Source organism: Lycium ferocissimum, chromosome 7 (assembly GCF_029784015.1).
Source record: "Lycium ferocissimum isolate CSIRO_LF1 chromosome 7, AGI_CSIRO_Lferr_CH_V1, whole genome shotgun sequence".
NCBI classification, from domain to species: domain Eukaryota; kingdom Viridiplantae; phylum Streptophyta; class Magnoliopsida; order Solanales; family Solanaceae; genus Lycium; species Lycium ferocissimum.
Genome location: NC_081348.1, coordinates 5,388,876 through 5,407,585, shown reverse-complemented (window position 1 = coordinate 5,407,585; position 18,710 = coordinate 5,388,876). Strand labels below are relative to the sequence as shown.

Here is an 18,710-nt window from a genome sequence, read left to right as displayed (position 1 = left end):
TTAATTTCAAATTTTCTTTTGAAAATTCATTTTGGGAGGTTGGATTAATATTTGAGAATATATTCTTGATGAAGAGCATTTATACCCTTCAGACTGCAATTTAGGAGTATATGCCACTAATTCTTGTCCTAGATTAAGGAACGCGAGATGCTTTGTGCACCGAGCTGTCCTATGATCACTAGAAAAAATTGAATTCATTTAACTATCTCAAATCTAAAATGATATTTCTGTTAGATTAAATTATCAACTAATATCAGTTAGATTAAATTAGATTAGAAATATCATTTTAGATTTGAGATAGTTATTAAATTATCAACTAATATAACATTTCAACTTATCATTTAGTTCATATAAAAAGCCGACCGGAGCAAGTATTAAAAGTGCATACCTAATAGTCAAAAAATACTTACTTGGATCTGCTGCGTCTACATAGGCAGACCCAGATTTTAAACTTGAATGGCCACGTTCAAATTTTAAACATTTTTGCACGTAATTCATTATAAATTTCAAATTATGGCCCACTTTAAATACTTGCTGAATATTTATTTCATTTCACACACACGCGCGCGCGCACATATATATATATATATATGAGATAAGAATTTGTTCATCACTCATCAGTCACCTGTTACCTTGTACGGTAACGTTTCCCCACTTCCACAGACATTTATATGTTTTTTTCTTTTTCCCTTTAATTTTATGCGTATATTACGTACTGCAAAGTCTCTGATTTTCAATTTCAAATTTTCTTTTGAAAATTCATTTTGAGAGTATATGTCACTAATGCTTGTATCATAAGTTATATCTTTTAAATAGTAAGCTTTTATCACTAAACCATAACTAACTAATGCGTAGTAATTTATTTAACTATCTCAAATCTGATAAATTATCATGGTTTGGACACATTAAATTATCAACTAATATAACATTTCAAATTATCATTTATGAGTCATATTTTTTTAACATGTTTGTGTTTAGTCGAAAAATACTTACTTGGATCTACTTTCCTATTCGGTGACGCCTCTTTTAAACGGAAAAAGTTGAAATTTTTAACATTTTTTTCACACGCATATATATATATATATATATATATATATATATATATATAAGAGTACATTTTTGTATGCTATCAAACTGAATGAATGCTAATTTATGTTGAACTTAACAAGCTTTGAATTCTAGGATAACAACTATACGTGCTAGCTAGTAACTGAGTTCTGCATCTATTTTTTATACATATTTAATAGATTTTTGATACATATATATATAAGAAGTGGCCTCCAACTAAAAATTATGGATCCTTGGGTGGGTAAGGTGTATGGGTATTTTTTATTAATTTGGGGTTACAAAAATTAAAGACGTACCAATGGAGGGGGTCAAAATTAAAAACCCTCGTTAATGAAAAATGAGCATGAAATTGTCGTTGTTTTATCACTAAACCATAATTAATTAATGAGTAGTAATTTGCTTCTGTTTATCAATTTACCGTGATAAATTATCATGGTTTGGACACATCGGTTCCAGTCATAAGTCCTTTTCGTAACTTTTATGAGTTTTTTTTTTTTTTTCATGTTTAGGTTTCAAGAATGAATCTACTTTCCTATTCCGTGACGCCTCTTAATTAAACAAACATAATTCTCTCAAATTAAAGTTCTAGGAGACAAGCAAAGAAGTAAAAAAAAAAAAAAGTGAAGAAGTGAAAAATGAGGAATGATTTATGATTAGAGTATTACTAATAGAGGAAAGGAAAGAAAATTACAGTCTGCTTGGCCATTTAAAGGAATTTGGAAGGTATTTTTGGCTATAAAAGGAAAATCTGGTAGGAAACTTACGCATACCAAAGTCAAGCAAAAAGGAAAAAATCCTAAGAAAGAAAGAAAACGAAAGGGATATATACATATTTATAGGCATATATGAAATCTCTTTAATTTGCTAATTTATCAACATCCTTCTCTCTCCATATATCATTGGTGGAACTATTCTTTTGATGATGTTATTTTCCAGTACTGTAACCAATGTAACGAAAATACCCTAGTCAAGCTAATTACTTCAACATCTTTTCTTCCTCTCTTTTCTACTTTTCTCTTTCTATTTTAAGAATGCTTTTTGCTTATAACAATCTCTCTTCACTTTTGTGAGCTCCCATTCTTCTATCTTTACAGATCTCTTGTATTTTCCATTCTTTTAGATCCCTTCAGCTTCTTGGAATTTCAGGTTCTTTCCCTTATCTCCCTTTTATCTGTTTTCTAGGGTTATTTAATGGGTTTACAGTGGTTCTTAATTACTCCACCTTTCTTTTTTCCTTTATAAATTGTTAAGTATTTCACAAGTTTCTTATTATTTTTAACTCCTTATCCATGATAGAAGGTACAAACATTCTGAAAAATTCCTTTATATATTAATATAATATATAAAAAAAGATTCTTGTCTTGATTGTAGTCAATTTTAGAGAGGGATGACTGGGTAGTTAGTTTTTCTAAAGATCTATTAATTTATCTTATATTACACCAACTACTTGAATCTTTGACTTTGTGCAATGATAGGGTGAAAATGGTGAGGCAAAAAATCCAGATCAAGAAGATAGACAACTTGACAGCAAGGCAAGTGACTTTCTCAAAGAGAAGAAGAGGGCTTTTCAAGAAAGCTCAGGAGCTTTCAACTCTTTGTGATGCTGATATTGGACTCATTGTTTTCTCTGCTACTGGGAAACTTTTTGAGTATTCAAGCTCCAGGTTCTCTTTAATTTCACCACTTAATTGTAGCTGTTACATTAGAATCTCTAGTTGTAAGGTAGGATTGTTTCTGGTTACAAGGATGAGTACTTCATCTAAATACAGAATAATAAAACAGTACTTGAACTATTTACAAACAGTACATATGATTATGGTGTAGTTTCTTTTCATTGGGTACTTGTTAGTTCACTAATTAATGAAAAGATGTAATTTTTTGGAGTTATAAAAAGCCCATGACTTGCGTGTCAGATATCCATCATGTCCAAGAAAATCTCTTTTCTTATCTGTCTGATATATGGAGAGTTCCATCCCTTGGGGAAAAACTGAAAAGCTAATACCATATATGAAGATTGATAATTCCATATTTGGTGTGTTTGATGTTAAAATTTTTCTGTAATACTTCTATAGTACAACTTGTGACTGGAAAATACAGGTTATTGGTCTTCACTTATGTAAAAGAAATAAAGTACATATTAAAGTTTCTCAGTACATTTAACTGCCCTACACTCCTTATCAATTTTACAAAAAGATAAAATTTTACTATGTAAAGTAATAGTAACAAATTGGTGATAAATGTATAAGAAAATGTCTGGTTTAGATATCATTTCGTTGTCATTTCTAGCGTACGATATCTTTCAAAGTTTTGTACTTGAATCTTTTTATTTTTAAAATTTTAAAATATAGTACTATAAAGATCCGTTGAACATCCTTCACAATAATGGAAGAGGTCTTCACATTTGTGAACTGATGATAGAATACTACTCCTTTAATCACATATGATAATGCTCAAGATTATGGTAAGAGAACCAAGAATCGTAAAGTCCTATAGGTCTGTATTAAAATTAACACATATAATCATATGTAGAATTTTAAATTCTTCAATAAGATGTATGTGATAGTACACCATAGTTTTGCTGCTGATTAATCTCAGGTCCAGTTGTGGAGCTAGAGTTTTGTATACGATTCAGTAGAACTCAGTAGTTTTGGCCAAAATTTCGTAAACCCATTTAATATATATAAATAATTTATCTAAAATCGAGTCAACTGCCTTTTCTAGAATCCAGAATCCATAAACTCAAAATTTTAGTTCCTAGAATCCGAAAAGCTCCAATCCGTATGCGGGTACTACGAGGCCCACGACTTTCTTGATCGTCTCATTCGGGTGTTGATGTGGCTAAAGTCTCTCCGATGGTAGCGTATATTATGCTCGAGGTCTCTAGGTACAACTCAGTAAATTATTTTAAGTATTTTCTTAGATTCAGATTTTATAAATGACACAAAACTAGTTTCATCCAATATCTAAAGACAAAAGGGGCTAACAAAGACGAAAGAACTAATTGTTTTGTCTGAGAGCTTCAAGTTTGTGCTAATTTTCAGTATTGCAGTTTTACCTAATCCATACTTCCGAGCTTCAACTACGAATCGATCTTTGTTCCCAGAGTCTCTTCCTTGGGTCTAGTTTTTGAGGGGTTGTATTAGAAGTACACATATTGTGGCTAATGAAGCATTAATGTTCTCATCAATGTATACCATTTTAAAGTTCTTCTCTAAGATTATATATAGACCTTCTCCATTATCGATGTATGATCAACAGTACGCTTGAAGACTAGTGTCCTCTCATGGTTAAGAGAAGAATAAACAATCCAATTTCTCCCTCTCATGCATTTCATGTGGCACTATTTCCTTATTAATCCGTTAAAAAAAAAAGAATGATACTATACCTTTTTAAATGCAGAAACAAATTAATTTTAAAATTCTCATTTTACCTTTAATGTCATGCTTTTATAGCCACAAGAATATCATAACATGTTTAAAGTCACAAGTTTAAAATTCTTCCGTGCTTTCTTAAAGTCCACATCCAGTCAAATTTACACCACGTAAACTGAAACGAAGATAGTACGACCATTCAAGCACAATGGAGAATATTCAAAGTTCAAGCAATCACTTGAATTTATTTTTTTTTATAGTGTAAGACATCACCATTAGGTTGTAAGCCTACATAGGGTGTGTAGAACTTGGCTTGAGCCCTACCATGTAATATATAAGTAAAAGAACTTACAATGACTAGAAGGGATACGGAACATTGCCTCTAGTCTACAGCAAAAGAGATTGACAAAGCAACCTGAAAAGGGATGGAATAGCCAACAAAATGGTTTCCATCCCAAAAAACAAGAAAAGCTTAGCTAACAAAGATCTCCTCCTAAAAGTAGGTAATTGTTGCTTATCAAGTTGAATTAGCTCCTTAGCTTCTCTAGGCAAGCCCAAATGAGAGAGAGATATAAGGTCCTTCTTCCACTTGTAGAAGCCAATTTTGCAAAGAAATAAACCACTTTGTCGGCCTCCCTATAACAGTGTGAATATTGCACTGTCTCACTCCATTGAAAAAGCCTCGTAATCTTATTGATGAAGTATCTGAGTTTCAGGTTGTCAGTGCCTTTATCAGTCAACATTTGGGTGATGATCTTGGAGTCCAATTCCAAGTGTATATTGTCCATTCCATTCTGTACGCCCCTAGTCCCTCTAAATTCTGCTGCAATAGCTTCAGCCTATTGTTACTTTCACATTCAACAAAATATGAGAAAGCCCTAATGAAGTCCCCTAAAAAGGATTAATCAAATCAATAAAATATTAAATGAAGGAATTAATCATATGTTTCATCTAAATTCAACAACAAAAAGTTACTACATACTAATTTAATCCACATTAGAATCTAATTAGAGCCACAAAAATTCTAAAGTACAAAGAGAAAAGTAAGTTTTGAGAAGGAAGGGCTCCCCCAAATTGTGAATCTCTTCCTGGAAATCTTGATTTTTCCGTTGGATCTTCACTTCTTAGTTAAAAATCTTTCAAAAGTAGCCTAAATACGCTACTTATACTTCCCTAATATCCCTTGAGTTTTCCACCGCTGCAGGCTGCAGCACCACAAATTGGCTATGTATTATCGTTTCTGTTGGGATCGAAATAAGCAGATATCATGTGAAAGCTAACAAAGCAAACATTTGACGATGATAAATATGACAATAAAGAGAAATATACGAAAATATAAATATTAATTCAACATATTTTTCGTCAATTGACGTGGAATATGAGCAACTCACCTTTATAAAGGAGAACACAAAAAATATCAAGTGAAAAGTTAGTTCTCACGCTAAACAAAATTCTTTTAAGGACTATATTGTGGATAAAGTGAGAAGGAAGAATCCTCAATTGATAGAAGTCTAAACTCCTTTTTACAAGAATATAATAAGCCAATTATGAAAGATTTAGAGTCTTCAATTTAGGAAAGTAAAGTCAATTAAGGTAAATGTTTGTCATTCTTTCAATAAAAAGTAAAATTCTTAGCCAAAAACACATCTATTAAGAAACCAATAATGCAATGTGAAGTTACTAAAACATAAATACCTGTTTGCTGGAATCCAACAATACCAAGTTATTATGTGGTTTTTTGTGATTATTGCCTTTTTGTCTAAGGGTAGAGTTGGAAAAAATTAGTCATTTATTTTTTTCCTAAAGGAACACCTATTTGGGACTATTCTTAACTCGTACTTTTTGGTGCTAAACATATACCTATTGGCAAGTGTAATTATTGCCTCCATTTTATTTTTTTCCTTTTACTCTCTTAACTCGTATTTTGGTGCTTATCACCGAATTTTTTTGCTACTTATCTCCGTATTATCGGGATCGAAATTATAGGGCGTCATGTGGAGGCTAATAATTTGCAAACCTTGAACGATGATAAATCAGACGACAAAGAAAATATACTAAAGAGACATAATATTATAATATGGTTTGGCCAATTGGCCTACATATTAAAAAGCAGAAAAAACTATTGAGAGAATAATCTCCATCTAAATAAGACTCTTTAATGATTACATTGTAAATGCTACTATGTTATGTTGTATGACATAGGTTCTTCAATTTACGGAGGTTTAAAACCTTTTCCTCCTAGAAAGAGGTTACCCAAATGTGATATATTAAAATTTTCTTTTTGGGAAAAGTAAAATCAAATATGGTAAACCATTCGTTCAAGAAAATGTAAAATCCAAATATGGTAAGAAAAATCCTAACAAATCTCCCCTTTTGGCCTAGATTTTCTTGACAAAAACTTGATCCTTCTTCTTCACATAATCTTCATCACTGCTGCTTGCCATGATTAAAAATATGTTAAAAATATTATGGGTTAAAAATGATTTTAATTTTTTTTTTATATAAAGATGCAGCAGCAGCAGGAATGTTGAAAATATGGTTAAAACTTCATCTCCACATGTACCGCTTCAGACTTTTTTTACTTATTAGATAAAAATGTTTCATTATCATCAATAGGTTGCAACTTGATCTGAATATGCTTTGAACCTATTTTCAACCTCGTTAGACCATTGGATTTGATATCATTTGTTGGGATCGAAATAATAGCGCGTCATGCAACAACTAATAATTTGCAAACCTTGAATGATGATAAATTGGATAACAAAGAAAATATACTAAAGAGACATAATATTATAATATGGTTTGGTCTGGCCTACATATTAAAAAAGTAATATTTAAAATCATAAAAAACTATTTGAGAGAATAATATCACCCTAAACACGATTCTTTAATGACTACATTGTGGATGCTAAAATGTTATGTTGTATGAGAGGGATTTTTCAATTTATAGAGGTCCAAAACCTTTTCCTCCGAGAAAGAGGTTACCCAAATATGGAATATTAAAAAATTTCTTTTGGAAAAAGTAAAATCAAATATGGTAAACTCTTTGCCCTTCCTTCAAGAAAATGTAAAATTCAAATATGATAAGAAAATCAAGGCAAAAACCTAACACATATTGCCTCATTTATCCTACATAACATCAAAAAACAACAAGAAAACATAAATTCCGAATAACAAAACAGATACAAGCATAGGAAATTTTCAAGAATAATATAAGGTGTCTTTGGTACGAAGGAAGATGGTTTTCCCTACTCGTTCTTGAAAAGTCATTTTTCAGATTTTTAAGAAATTATTTTTTCTAAATATGAATTGGGTGGCACATGAAAAGGGAAGCTAGAGGAGAAGGATTGAAGGTTAAAAAATGGTAGAATTAATAAAGAAAAAAAAAAGGCGAAAGTAGGGTTTTCCCTTCGAGGAAATAATCTTCTACTATATTGAACAGAAGAAACTAACGTTGCAAAGATCTCTTGTGTTTTGTTGTTGATCTTCTCTGTTACTCTATATATATACCACTTTTATGAAAAATGATCATATAACTAAAATAACATTTGTAATTGTAGTAATTTGAATCATAAATACTAATTTAGGAGATTTATGAGTTTCTCCTTAGCGGAAGGGGATCTACAACAACCACGACTCGAGTTACCGATCGATAAGAATTATCCCATAAGTGGAAGAATTCATTGGTTTTTATATCCTTTAAGAGATGCGCAAAGCTTCTTCTTTTTCTTTTTTTTTTTCTGTTGTAAACCATAGCCATAATCTAATGTGGAAAATCATTTTCCAACACCCATAAATTCCGTTTAACGTTTGTAGTCCTGACTTAGCAGCCAACCAAAATTGAAAAAGGGTAAATAGTCATTATTTAAATTTAGTGCCATCTGATTTCTGAAGCAAATTCGGAGAGGTAATTATTATACTCCTTTCGTTTCTCTAATACACTGTTGGTTGAACTGTTAAGCTAATGTGCCATAGATAATTGCGTTTTAGATTATTAATTAGGTGAATAGAATAAAATTTAAACAAAATACGTATAATGGTTGCAATGGAGTGGTAAGTACTCTTTCATCCTTTAAGTCCTGCTGGGTACGTAGTAGGGAGCTGAATGGAAAACATGAACAAAAAGAAAATTTTGAACATAATGTTATAAGCTATAGTACATTTAAGTTTTGTTTTTCTCACGTGTTTTCAAGTATTCGTGGTTACTAGCTGCTTTAATATATGTTTTCCTTCGTCGTATGTACTTAACAATCAATTTACGTAGTGATCACACTCTCCATCATTAGTACTTTATATCCACATAAAAACTTTAATTCCTTGGGTTGAGAAAGTCAAATCTTGTTCATGTATATGTGATGTACTCTACTTTTGGAATTGTTGATTATCCATTAATGTTCTATATTCCTTGGACAGTATGGTGCAACTGATTGAGAAGCACAAGATGCAGTCAGAAAGGGAAAATATGGATAGTCCAGACCAACTCCAATCTTCTAACCTTCAGGTAATACCATTATCTCTGATGCTCGTAAATGTTCTTGTGTACCGGAGGATGCAGTGAATGAATTAACATTAAGCTAACAGCTAATTTAAACCCACCCCACTTCCGTACGGATCAGCAGTATTGGTTCTTCCTTTAATATGACTTGAATCATCATCTTTATTTGTTTCGTTATATGGTCTTGGATGATATATACTCACCTATTGAGCTAGCTTTGGGGTTGAGTTAGGCTCAAGGTCCATTTTTTAAATCAATCTTACCTGTTGGTTGTAGTTTTCTAGAGATGCATTACCACTAAAGCAAGCGTCTCTTGTATGAACAGTTAATATGCACTATAAGAAAAGCTGGAATTAGTTATGAATTTCTATAGCTAATCTATCGTTAAATTGCTCATAGCTATTAAAACTTTTCAATAATTTGTCGTTAATCCATCGGTAAATAGAATTAGCGACGAATTTTATTGTTTAGCTACAGAATTTGTATGTGACTAATTTTAGTTTTTTTAAGTATTGATGTGATCATGAAATGTATACAAAAGATAAGACCTTGTTTGAAATCTTAATTTCCATATCTGACTTACTAAACACCAAGCAAATGTTTCATTTTTCAGTGCGAGAAGAAAACCTGTGCAATGCTTAGCAGGGAATTTGTGGAGAAGAATCGGGAGTTGAGGTAATTGTTGTTTTTATTTTGAGTGTTCAAATTTTAATTTGGCTATGTATCCAATTTTTGTAAGACACATCTTTTTATTACTGAAGAGATGTATTAATTAATTTTGAGATAATGATAAAAACACATCTCAAGTATCACATTTTTTTTGAGTTTCCGACCTGAACTATCAAACGTGAGATATTTCTATCTAAACTATCACCAACTAGTTTGGAAAACATATCTTTACTATCAGTTGTTCACTTTTCCTACCTAAAATATCCCAACTAGTTTGCAAAACACACCTTAACTATCAGTTGTTCACTTTTAATGAGGTGTGTTTTGCAAACTAGTTGGTGATAATTTAGGTAGAAAAAGCGAACAACGGATAGTTGAGGTGTGTTTTGTAAATTAGTTGGTGATAGTTTAAGTAGAAAACTCTCACACTGATAGTTCATGTAGGAAACCAAAAAAGGTGATACTTGAGAGATGTTTTTGACCCTTAACTCATTAATTTTGGTATAGAAGGTAATTGTTGATTTATGTTTTCACTCTTTATAAATGCGTTACTCACAAGCTAGAAAATCAAATCTAAAGAATCATGAAACCTTCATCTTTCCGCTCTCTTCAAGAATCCCATTTTTTCACTCACTCTAATTTTTAAGTAATTGAAAGATTTAAGAGTTCTTTGGAATTTCTATGAAGGTACACATTAGAAAATTTCTAAGTCGGACGTCATTTTCTATTGCACCTGGTTAGCGACGAATATCTACCCGAAGACAGCGCATTCCGCAGCACGTCCCAAACTGACTTTATATCAAAAACTCTTATCTTTTACTGTTAATTGTTGCGTCTTGTTATCATATGTTGAGAGTTCTACTAATAATAAGTATTTCTCGACACACTCTTATCTTTTACTGTTAAAATATTCTGTCTCGAGTCATGTCAAATTGCAAAGGACTTATTATGCTAGGCAACTTAATGGAGAAGAGCTGCAAGGACTTGGCCTGGAGGAACTAATGAAATTGGAGAAGATAGTCGAGGGAGGAATAAGTCGTGTACTGAAGATTAAGGTCCTAGATACTTAATTCCCTCCTTTGTGCACTGATGTGATTAAATGGTCCAACAATTAACATACGTTGACTGCATTAACTTGGGATTTTGTGTATTTCAGGGTGACAAGTTTATGAGAGAGATCAGTTCCCTCAAGAAAAAGGCAAGTCATTAATTAACTTGAATACTAGTAATTTATCAGGACTATATTTCTTAATCAGGACATATTTGTTTCTATCAGGAACTGAAAGTTTGAATTTGGTTTTTGAAATATTAGATTTTGGAAAACAATCATAGGGAAAAGTCTGTCGAGATTATGAAAAATATGGAAAACATTTATTATGGTTGTCCTGAAAACCTATCCTGAATAGTTTTTGGGACATTTTTATTTTGATTTTCGGTGAAAAAAAGCTGTTTCTGAGAACAAACACGAGTTTTAAGTTCTTGAAAGCTTTCTATTAAAAAGGAGAAAAGGTCCAAATTTATTTTTGTACTTTTGACTTTCGTTACAATCTTAGTCGATTTGTTAATATTCTTGCTCTTAGCAAAGAGTTTCCTATTTGCCTTTGTCGTTAGCAGGGCTCCAACATGGAACAGGCGGAGTCATATGTCCAAATTCTTTGAGAAAAAATGTTGAAATATATCCTTCAACTTTGTGTCCTAGGGTTTAGAATTATCCTCAGATGGGATTCTATTAGCGATCAAGGGCAAAAACGATACTTTTTGTAATGGCTGGGTAATATTAGACTATAAGTCAAACGGAGCGCAAAATTATTCAATTTTAAATAGTACATGACCAAATTTGACCCTCTTTTCTTTTGAAAAAGTTATTTTTCTAGCCTTCTAAATTTCTCTTAAAAACAGAATCTATAAGCCAAACAGTGAAATCCAATCTTAGGAACATTTTATTATTCTTGAGAACTGAGATTTACTATTAGCTAACTGCTGATGTCTAGTTATAACATTTTTATATGCAGGAAGCTCAACTGCAGGAAGAGAATTCACGGTTGAAACAACAATCAGAAGTAAATTATTCTGCAATATTATTTTTGAAAAAATCCTTTACTTCTCTCTTACTACTAAATCATTAAATCTGTGACAGCAGGCAAGAGTATTGAATGAATTTGAGGGCCAAAATGCAACTGAGCAAGGACAATCGGCAGATTCCATCACCAATAATCGCAGCTTAGTCAATAGTCAACAGGACTACAATGACTCAGATACTAGCCTCAAGTTAGGGTATGTAAAAAATATCTGAATCCCAAACCTCAAACCCCAAATTTCTAAACTGAACACTCATGTGTCATATGTTATACTCATTCAATTTTCTTTGTCATTGCAGCTTGGCTTTTCCTTAATGAGCTTGATTTGACAGCGAGGGATATATATTTACTAAGGAGGATAGTGCAGGGATTCAAAGAGAAAATGGTGGTGTGCTAGAAACAGGGAAATTGAAAGTAGGACCTGGTCCCTTAGAGGAAATTTGAGAACCTGGTTCCTCTAAGAAAAAGCAAAAGGTTAAAGAATTTGGATTTGGAAAGGCAGAAAAACTTGAGGGTTCAAAAGGTGTTACTGGGAAGAGTGTTTGACTATGAAATTGTTGACAAGCATGGGATGAAAGAGCCGTTGGAGATAGTCGAGTTTCAAAAATGGGATCACTTGTTTATCTCTCCTGCCCCCAGTGTTCTTAAAAAGAAAGTGACATAATTGTATGCCAACTTTAGTTCTATGCCAACTTAATGTACACTGATAACTCCACCTTGGTCTTGTTAGTAAATGGGGTGGAGTTTGAGATGAATAAAGCAAAGATTGGCAAAATTTGGTGTCCCCACCGAAGGACTGAAAACTATTGAAGGGAAGGTCACAGAAGAGTTCAAGGGTCTGATTATCAAAAGAAAGTGACTGCGATTGGTGAAAGGCTCTATAAGAAGCAGCTTAAGCCTGAGTAGCAGCTCTTGTTTGAGCCTGTCAACAAAGTGCTGCTTCCAAGGGCTGAAAGAAGATGTATTGCTTATGTCGCCGATCTGGTCCTTCTTGCATCTCTAGCAGGTTTCATTCCATTAGTCTGGCCTCTCTCTCATGATTGAGCACATGATCAAGGTTGTTAATGCCAGGGAAGGGAATCATGGTCTTTCATTTTTTTCTTTTAACAGGATCTTTGCGCACTTTAAAGTCAAGACTGGAAGGCTACCTTGGCACTCGAAAGCAGATGTTTACCATGGGTACCTTAGAAGAATGTGAGCGTCTGCCAAAGAAAGGTGGTATTGGCAGTAATTCCACCATTTCAAGACTGATTGAAGCTCAAGAACAAGCCACTGTAGAAATTGCAAGGCTTCAAGCTCATAATGCCATCCTGAGCGAGCATAATTGGTAGCAAAGGCATAGGAACCTGGTCCCAGTAGTGAATTGGTAGATGCTAATGCTACATTAGGGGATGAAAATGCCGAGTTAAGGACAAAGCTTGATGTGCTCCGTCACCAAATGGTCCAGAATCAAAAGGCTTCTAGTTAGATATTCAATATGTCTCTCAAGAAATTCGTGCCTTAGTTCCTTCGCAGCTTGTCCTCCATCTCATTGTCCTTTTAGCTTATTTTTCTCCCTTTATAAAATTCTTGTTTTGTCTATCTCTCCTCTTTGATGACATTGGTATTTTTGACATTTTAATTATCATAACTTGTATTGTTTTGACGCTAATTACTGATATGATTAATGGTTACTCTGTTTAATGGGCAACTACTCTGTTTTGTGCAATGTTTACTTTGTTCATATGCTTTGATGTTCTTGATTTTGCTCATGTTGTGTTGACCCAGTGGCCCTGAGTTAATGTCACTGAACTTCTTTTGCGTGTATCACTTTTATTACTCTTTTCGATGATGCCAAAAAGGGGAAGTGTTTGAAAAGGAAACTAGTTGCAAACATGTTGTGTAAGACTAATTCGTGTGTTTGAGAAGGGAACAATTGGGGAACCTGGTCCTCAGGGGGAACTTCAGCTATGAGTTTGTCATTATCAAAAAAGGGGGAAATAATTGATAAGATATGCTATCTGGTGTTTCGATGATTTGACAAACACTTGAGGGACCAGGTACTAGAGCAGGTTCCCTGAGTGCAGCACAACAACACAACTGCAGTTTGCTAGAGGCCAAACTTGTAGCCAAAGTCCACTATCTAAAGATCAAAATGTTAACATATTGCTGAGGGCCTAATCCGCAGGGGGAACCTGGTCCTCCGGGTTCAGATGAGAAAATATAGATGTGTCTTGTTGCCTATCATGCTAATGATATCTAATCTGCAAAGGACACCTGGTTCTCAGGGGGGATATCAATTACGATTTTGTCATCATCAAAAAGGGGAAAATTGATGAGTTAAGATACTTCATAGTATTGATGATTTGACAAATGCTCCAAGGACCAGGTCCTTGATCAGCCTCCCCATCTGGCAATCGTACTGTACATAATGTACCGTAAAGATGTGTGCACTATTCCAACAGAAGACCGTAACAAGAACACGGTTGCATGTCGCAAAAGACAAGGACCATTGTAATGTCCCTATCCATGGTCACATGCTTTCTACTTGGCCTCATATATATACAACATGTTGGCATTGTTTAACCTAACACTTGCAAATCCAAAAGGATATATTTCTCTCAAGTGTGGCGACTACCTTCCACAAGGTGCCCACAAGAACAAGATCTCAACAATCCAAGGGATCAGTTCCTGCCACTGAAGACATCTGAAGTCCTAGGATAGTTAGAGTCTTGTTTCATTCTCTTAATTTATAATCCTACATTGCTTGTCAAGAAGCATCATAGTAGGATAGAGTTTAATCTTTGTAACTTTGTTTTCTTAGCTAGAGTTAGCTGAGTATCAGTTGGGTCGTTGGCTAGGGTAGTCAAGACTTGAAGCTTTGCACTAGAGTTATTGTAAAGGTGCTTACAATAGGGGTATTGTAAGGGTTGGGGATTAAGAGTTTAATTCCTAGGTTGCAATAGATTGTAATCTGAAGTTGCTCAGTTTAGTGAAGTTGGAAATCTTACGGCGTAGGTCGTGGTTTTTAATCCTTTGAGTAAGGAGTTTTTCACGTAAATATCTTGTTTTATTTGCTTTCTATTTCTATCTATGAAAACAGGTTGAGGACCTGATCCCTCAGACTGTTTTGATGAACTTTAAGGTGATGAACTTTAAAAGGGTGAACTCATACGTTCTATCAATGTGTGTGTGAAAGATAATAAAATTCTAATAAATATCAGCTTTTGGATTCATAATCTTAAAGTATAGCGAGTTTAATGCAAAAAAGGTTAAAGGTAACATTCATCAAATTAAAATTCTGGATCGGCTCTATTATTTAACCCAATTTTTCAATTCCATATTTCTTATGTTATTTTAGCTGTCATTTTTATTCAAATATCTTCAATCAATCACTCTGTCCATTTTATTTGTGTCTTACTTTTTTTATTTTTAAGTATGTTTCAAAAAGAGTGTTACTTTATATGTTTAGTAAGATATTATTTCCCAGTATATCATAATACGTTTAAGACCAAGAAATTAAAAGGTTATTCTTTTATATACACATTTAATTTAAGATCACAACATTAAAAAAAAAATAGTGTATTCTAAAATTTTATGTATACTCAAACTATGGCACATAAATTGAAAGTATAGCATTTAGGCAGCAACCCGACTTTTGTCCTTAGCAAATGCCTTTTTTTTTTTTTTAGTATCATCCAGTGCATGATACTCGTTTTGAATTTCGGTTAATTTAAATTCGCATCGCGTAAGGCCCATTAAAAGATGAAGAGTTTTGTATTAAAATATTTTTTCATTTTCATGACTCGAACTCAATACCTCTTATTATAGATAAAAGAATCTTATTAATCCCACTACAATCTTTGATGGTAGCTAGCAACTACCTTCATAACTTACCAATTATAAGAATATTACTTCTTCTTTTTTTTGGGTTAAACAGATACTACTGATATATATTTATAGCAAGATATATCTACATCCTAGTTACATTAGAGTTAACGGCTCCGGGGCCATTCAGTTGTCCGAAAACATCACCCCCATGGGTGTTACCAAGATTTACAACCTGATTAAAGAAAGTACCACATTGGTTGTCAAAATATACATTTCTAACAAAAATAGGAGGGGCTTCCAATAGCTTCACTTCGTCAAACAAAAGTTGCTTCCCTCCTTCTTCGGCTAGCAAGTCTGCCACTTTGTTCTGCTCCCTGTAGCTATGCCTTAGCTCCGGATGCCCCAGCCTTCCCATTAAATACCTGCATTCAGAAATGATAGACATGTAAGGTAGATGGCGCTCTTTGATCATTTTAATTACCTCTGTGGAGTCTTGAGTTGATTTCTAAGAATATTACTACTATACAATAAATATGACTCACAGTCCTGTCCTAATTTTAGATGAATTCAATGATGGACAGGTAACTCTTCGACGAGCTTTATAGACCACTCCAACTAATCTAAATATTCTAAACAACATAGCCTTAATTATTAAAGTGAGAAAAATATAGAAACATAGTGTTCCTATAACAGTGTAATATCTTGATGACGTAGCGTGCGAAAACCTTGTAGTCCACGAACTGACTTAAGTCAATTAAATTAAAGCTCAATCAAACTATCAAAGGATGTGGTGCAGCGGATGGGGCCAGTAGCGGATTCAGAATTTTCACTCAGGGGGTTTGAAAAAATAACAAAAGCTAAATATAAAAAACAATGTTGCCAATAGGGATCGAACCTAGGATGCAATGACAATTTTGAACACCTTGTCATGAAGTTCGACCTTTTTGCATTTATTCGGGGGTGTTCAAAGTTAATATATGTACTTAAACACGGAAAATCCGCCCTATATATACACCGTAATTTTTGTAAGCGGTGTTCAATCCGCTTTGGATGGAGTCGTTCTTCCTTAACCAGAGGTGTCTGTTTCGAGCTACGGATATGGAAAAATCCTTGGTAGGGAGTGCTTTCCCCCAAATAAGACCCTACGCGGTGCGAATCCGAATATAATCAGACTATAATGCGGGTTTTACCAGAGGGAAACCAAAAAAATTAAATGAATCATGGTCGTTCTTATTAACTTCTCTAGTGGCCAGAAGGGACAGATAGTTTGCACCAATATAATTCGTATCAAAGTATTATTTTAATTATGTCTAAACAGTTTAATCGGACCTTCATTGTTCTTATTCAGATAAGTGACCTTTTGCTTGAAATTTTAATTACCTTGGTGTGCCAAATGGTCCCCTCGTCATAAAGGAGAAAAAATCTCAGCAGATCAGGTGGGTGGGTGTCTACTTTCAATACAGCACACACTTCTGATGAGTTGCTTCACAGTTTTTATTGTAGTGCTTATTAAAATTATTGAAATAGGATATACTTTGCTAAACACTTGTTTCCCTCTTGCTGAAGATGTGCCATATCTTTCCACTAAGAATAATTATGTACTCCTTACTTTTTCAGTATTATCAATCGAGGATCCAAACAATCTTTCTACTAGTAGTACTATTATTTTTCAAATACTACCGTCAGACCTCCCCATAACAGCATTCGCATATAACAATACCTTTCTATAACAATTAAGTTTTTTCGGAATTAATTTTTTATGTTATATTTTACTTCTCTATAATAACATTTTACCTATAACAGCAACATCCAATTTTATAATAGTACGCTCTTTGTAAAATTATCCCCCATAAAACAACTATATTCATTTTTTGGTAATATAATAATTAACCATCTTTATAAAAATAGAATATCACCAATAAAAAGTTTAGACATTTTGACCAAATATTTGATCCTTTAGTACACTATTTATGTTAAAGAATATTATATGAATATATAATTTTTTCATCTTTTAAATATTTTTCTTCGCTATACAAAGTGTGATTAAGCTTAGAATTTGACAAGTAAAATTGAAAAATTAAATTTTACGTATCTTTTTTTTGCCTATAACAGCAAAATATTATTTAAATGTCAATGTTATTATATGTGTATAACAACCATTCTCTATAACATCCAAAAAATTTCGGAACCAATGATGTTGTAATAGAGAGGTTTGACTGTATAAGGAACTTGTCATGCAAAATAGTACTACTGCCTCCATCCCAACTTATACGAGGGTGTTTGAGTTGACACAAAATTTAAGAAAGAAAGAATAACTTTTGAAACTTGTGATCTAAAATGAGTCATATAGCTGTAAATCATTTCATTAAGGGTAAGTATTTTTAAAGTTAAATTATTACTAAATATCGAAATGTGATGTTATTTTTGGTATTGACTAGAAAATAAAGAGTGTCAGATAAATTGGGACGAAGGAAATTGTAATTTTTATTCAGTCTCTCAACATTGAGGACTCGTTTAGTTATGATTGTAATATATGGATAGTGTTTGCGGGATTACTAACTTTTAGGCATTTTTTCCTTTAAATACTTTAATTTATTATTAATATGTATTTTTACGCTACAATTTATCACATATAGAATAGTACATATATTGATTAATGTATAACATAATGCATGTATTATCTAATAGCTGATACTATCAACCAAGCGCTATATAAAATAATAATGCATGAACTGTCTTATTATACGATCAATCAAATTAAACGTTGCATAAATGAACTAAAATTCTTTTTTCTTATCTTGCTAATAAAACATAGCAATCCATACGTCCCAATTTATGCAATACTCTTTTTTTTAATAGTCTAAAACGGAATAATACCTTTTTATATTTAGTAACAATTTAATTTTGGACTTCCCATTTAACCCCTAATATAACAACAACATAAAGTGAAATCCTGATGTGGTCCGGAGGGTAGAGTGTACGACAAGCAGACTTACCTATCTCTTTAAGATAGGCAAGCTCGAAAGACCCCTACCAAGAGACCATTTAACCCTTAATAAGATAATTTATAGTCACACAAATATCTATGACTTTTTTTTTAGCACAAAATTTAAAAGTCCTTCTTTCATTCTTAAAGTTCGTGCCTAGTAAAACACTTCACATAAATTGAAACAGAGGGAGTATTATATAGCTTAAGCATGATTTTATAGTGAGATAATT

At 32.9% G+C, this 18,710-nt stretch overlaps 1 protein-coding gene across 6 annotated transcripts; it reads left to right on the top strand.

The window, feature by feature from the left end:
- The first annotated feature begins 1,832 nt into the window (after positions 1 to 1,832).
- Positions 1,833 to 12,313, top strand: LOC132063162 (MADS-box protein SVP-like). Of its 6 annotated transcripts, none has more exons than XM_059455610.1 (9): positions 1,833 to 2,214; positions 2,544 to 2,732; positions 8,853 to 8,940; positions 9,548 to 9,609; positions 10,544 to 10,658; positions 10,760 to 10,805; positions 11,620 to 11,663; positions 11,741 to 11,877; positions 11,981 to 12,313. In XM_059455610.1, the coding sequence occupies exons 2-9, from the start codon at positions 2,551 to 2,553 to the stop codon at positions 11,994 to 11,996; spliced, it is 690 nt and encodes a 229-aa protein (XP_059311593.1). In that variant the 5' UTR covers positions 1,833 to 2,214; positions 2,544 to 2,550; the 3' UTR covers positions 11,997 to 12,313. The 6 variants fall into 6 exon arrangements, with proteins under 6 accessions (XP_059311593.1, XP_059311595.1, XP_059311592.1 ...); XM_059455612.1 differs by having other exon boundaries at positions 1,834 to 2,214; positions 11,744 to 11,877; positions 11,981 to 12,311; XM_059455609.1 differs by having other exon boundaries at positions 1,836 to 2,214; positions 10,760 to 10,801; positions 11,616 to 11,663; positions 11,981 to 12,307.
- The last annotated feature ends 6,397 nt before the right edge of the window (positions 12,314 to 18,710 follow it).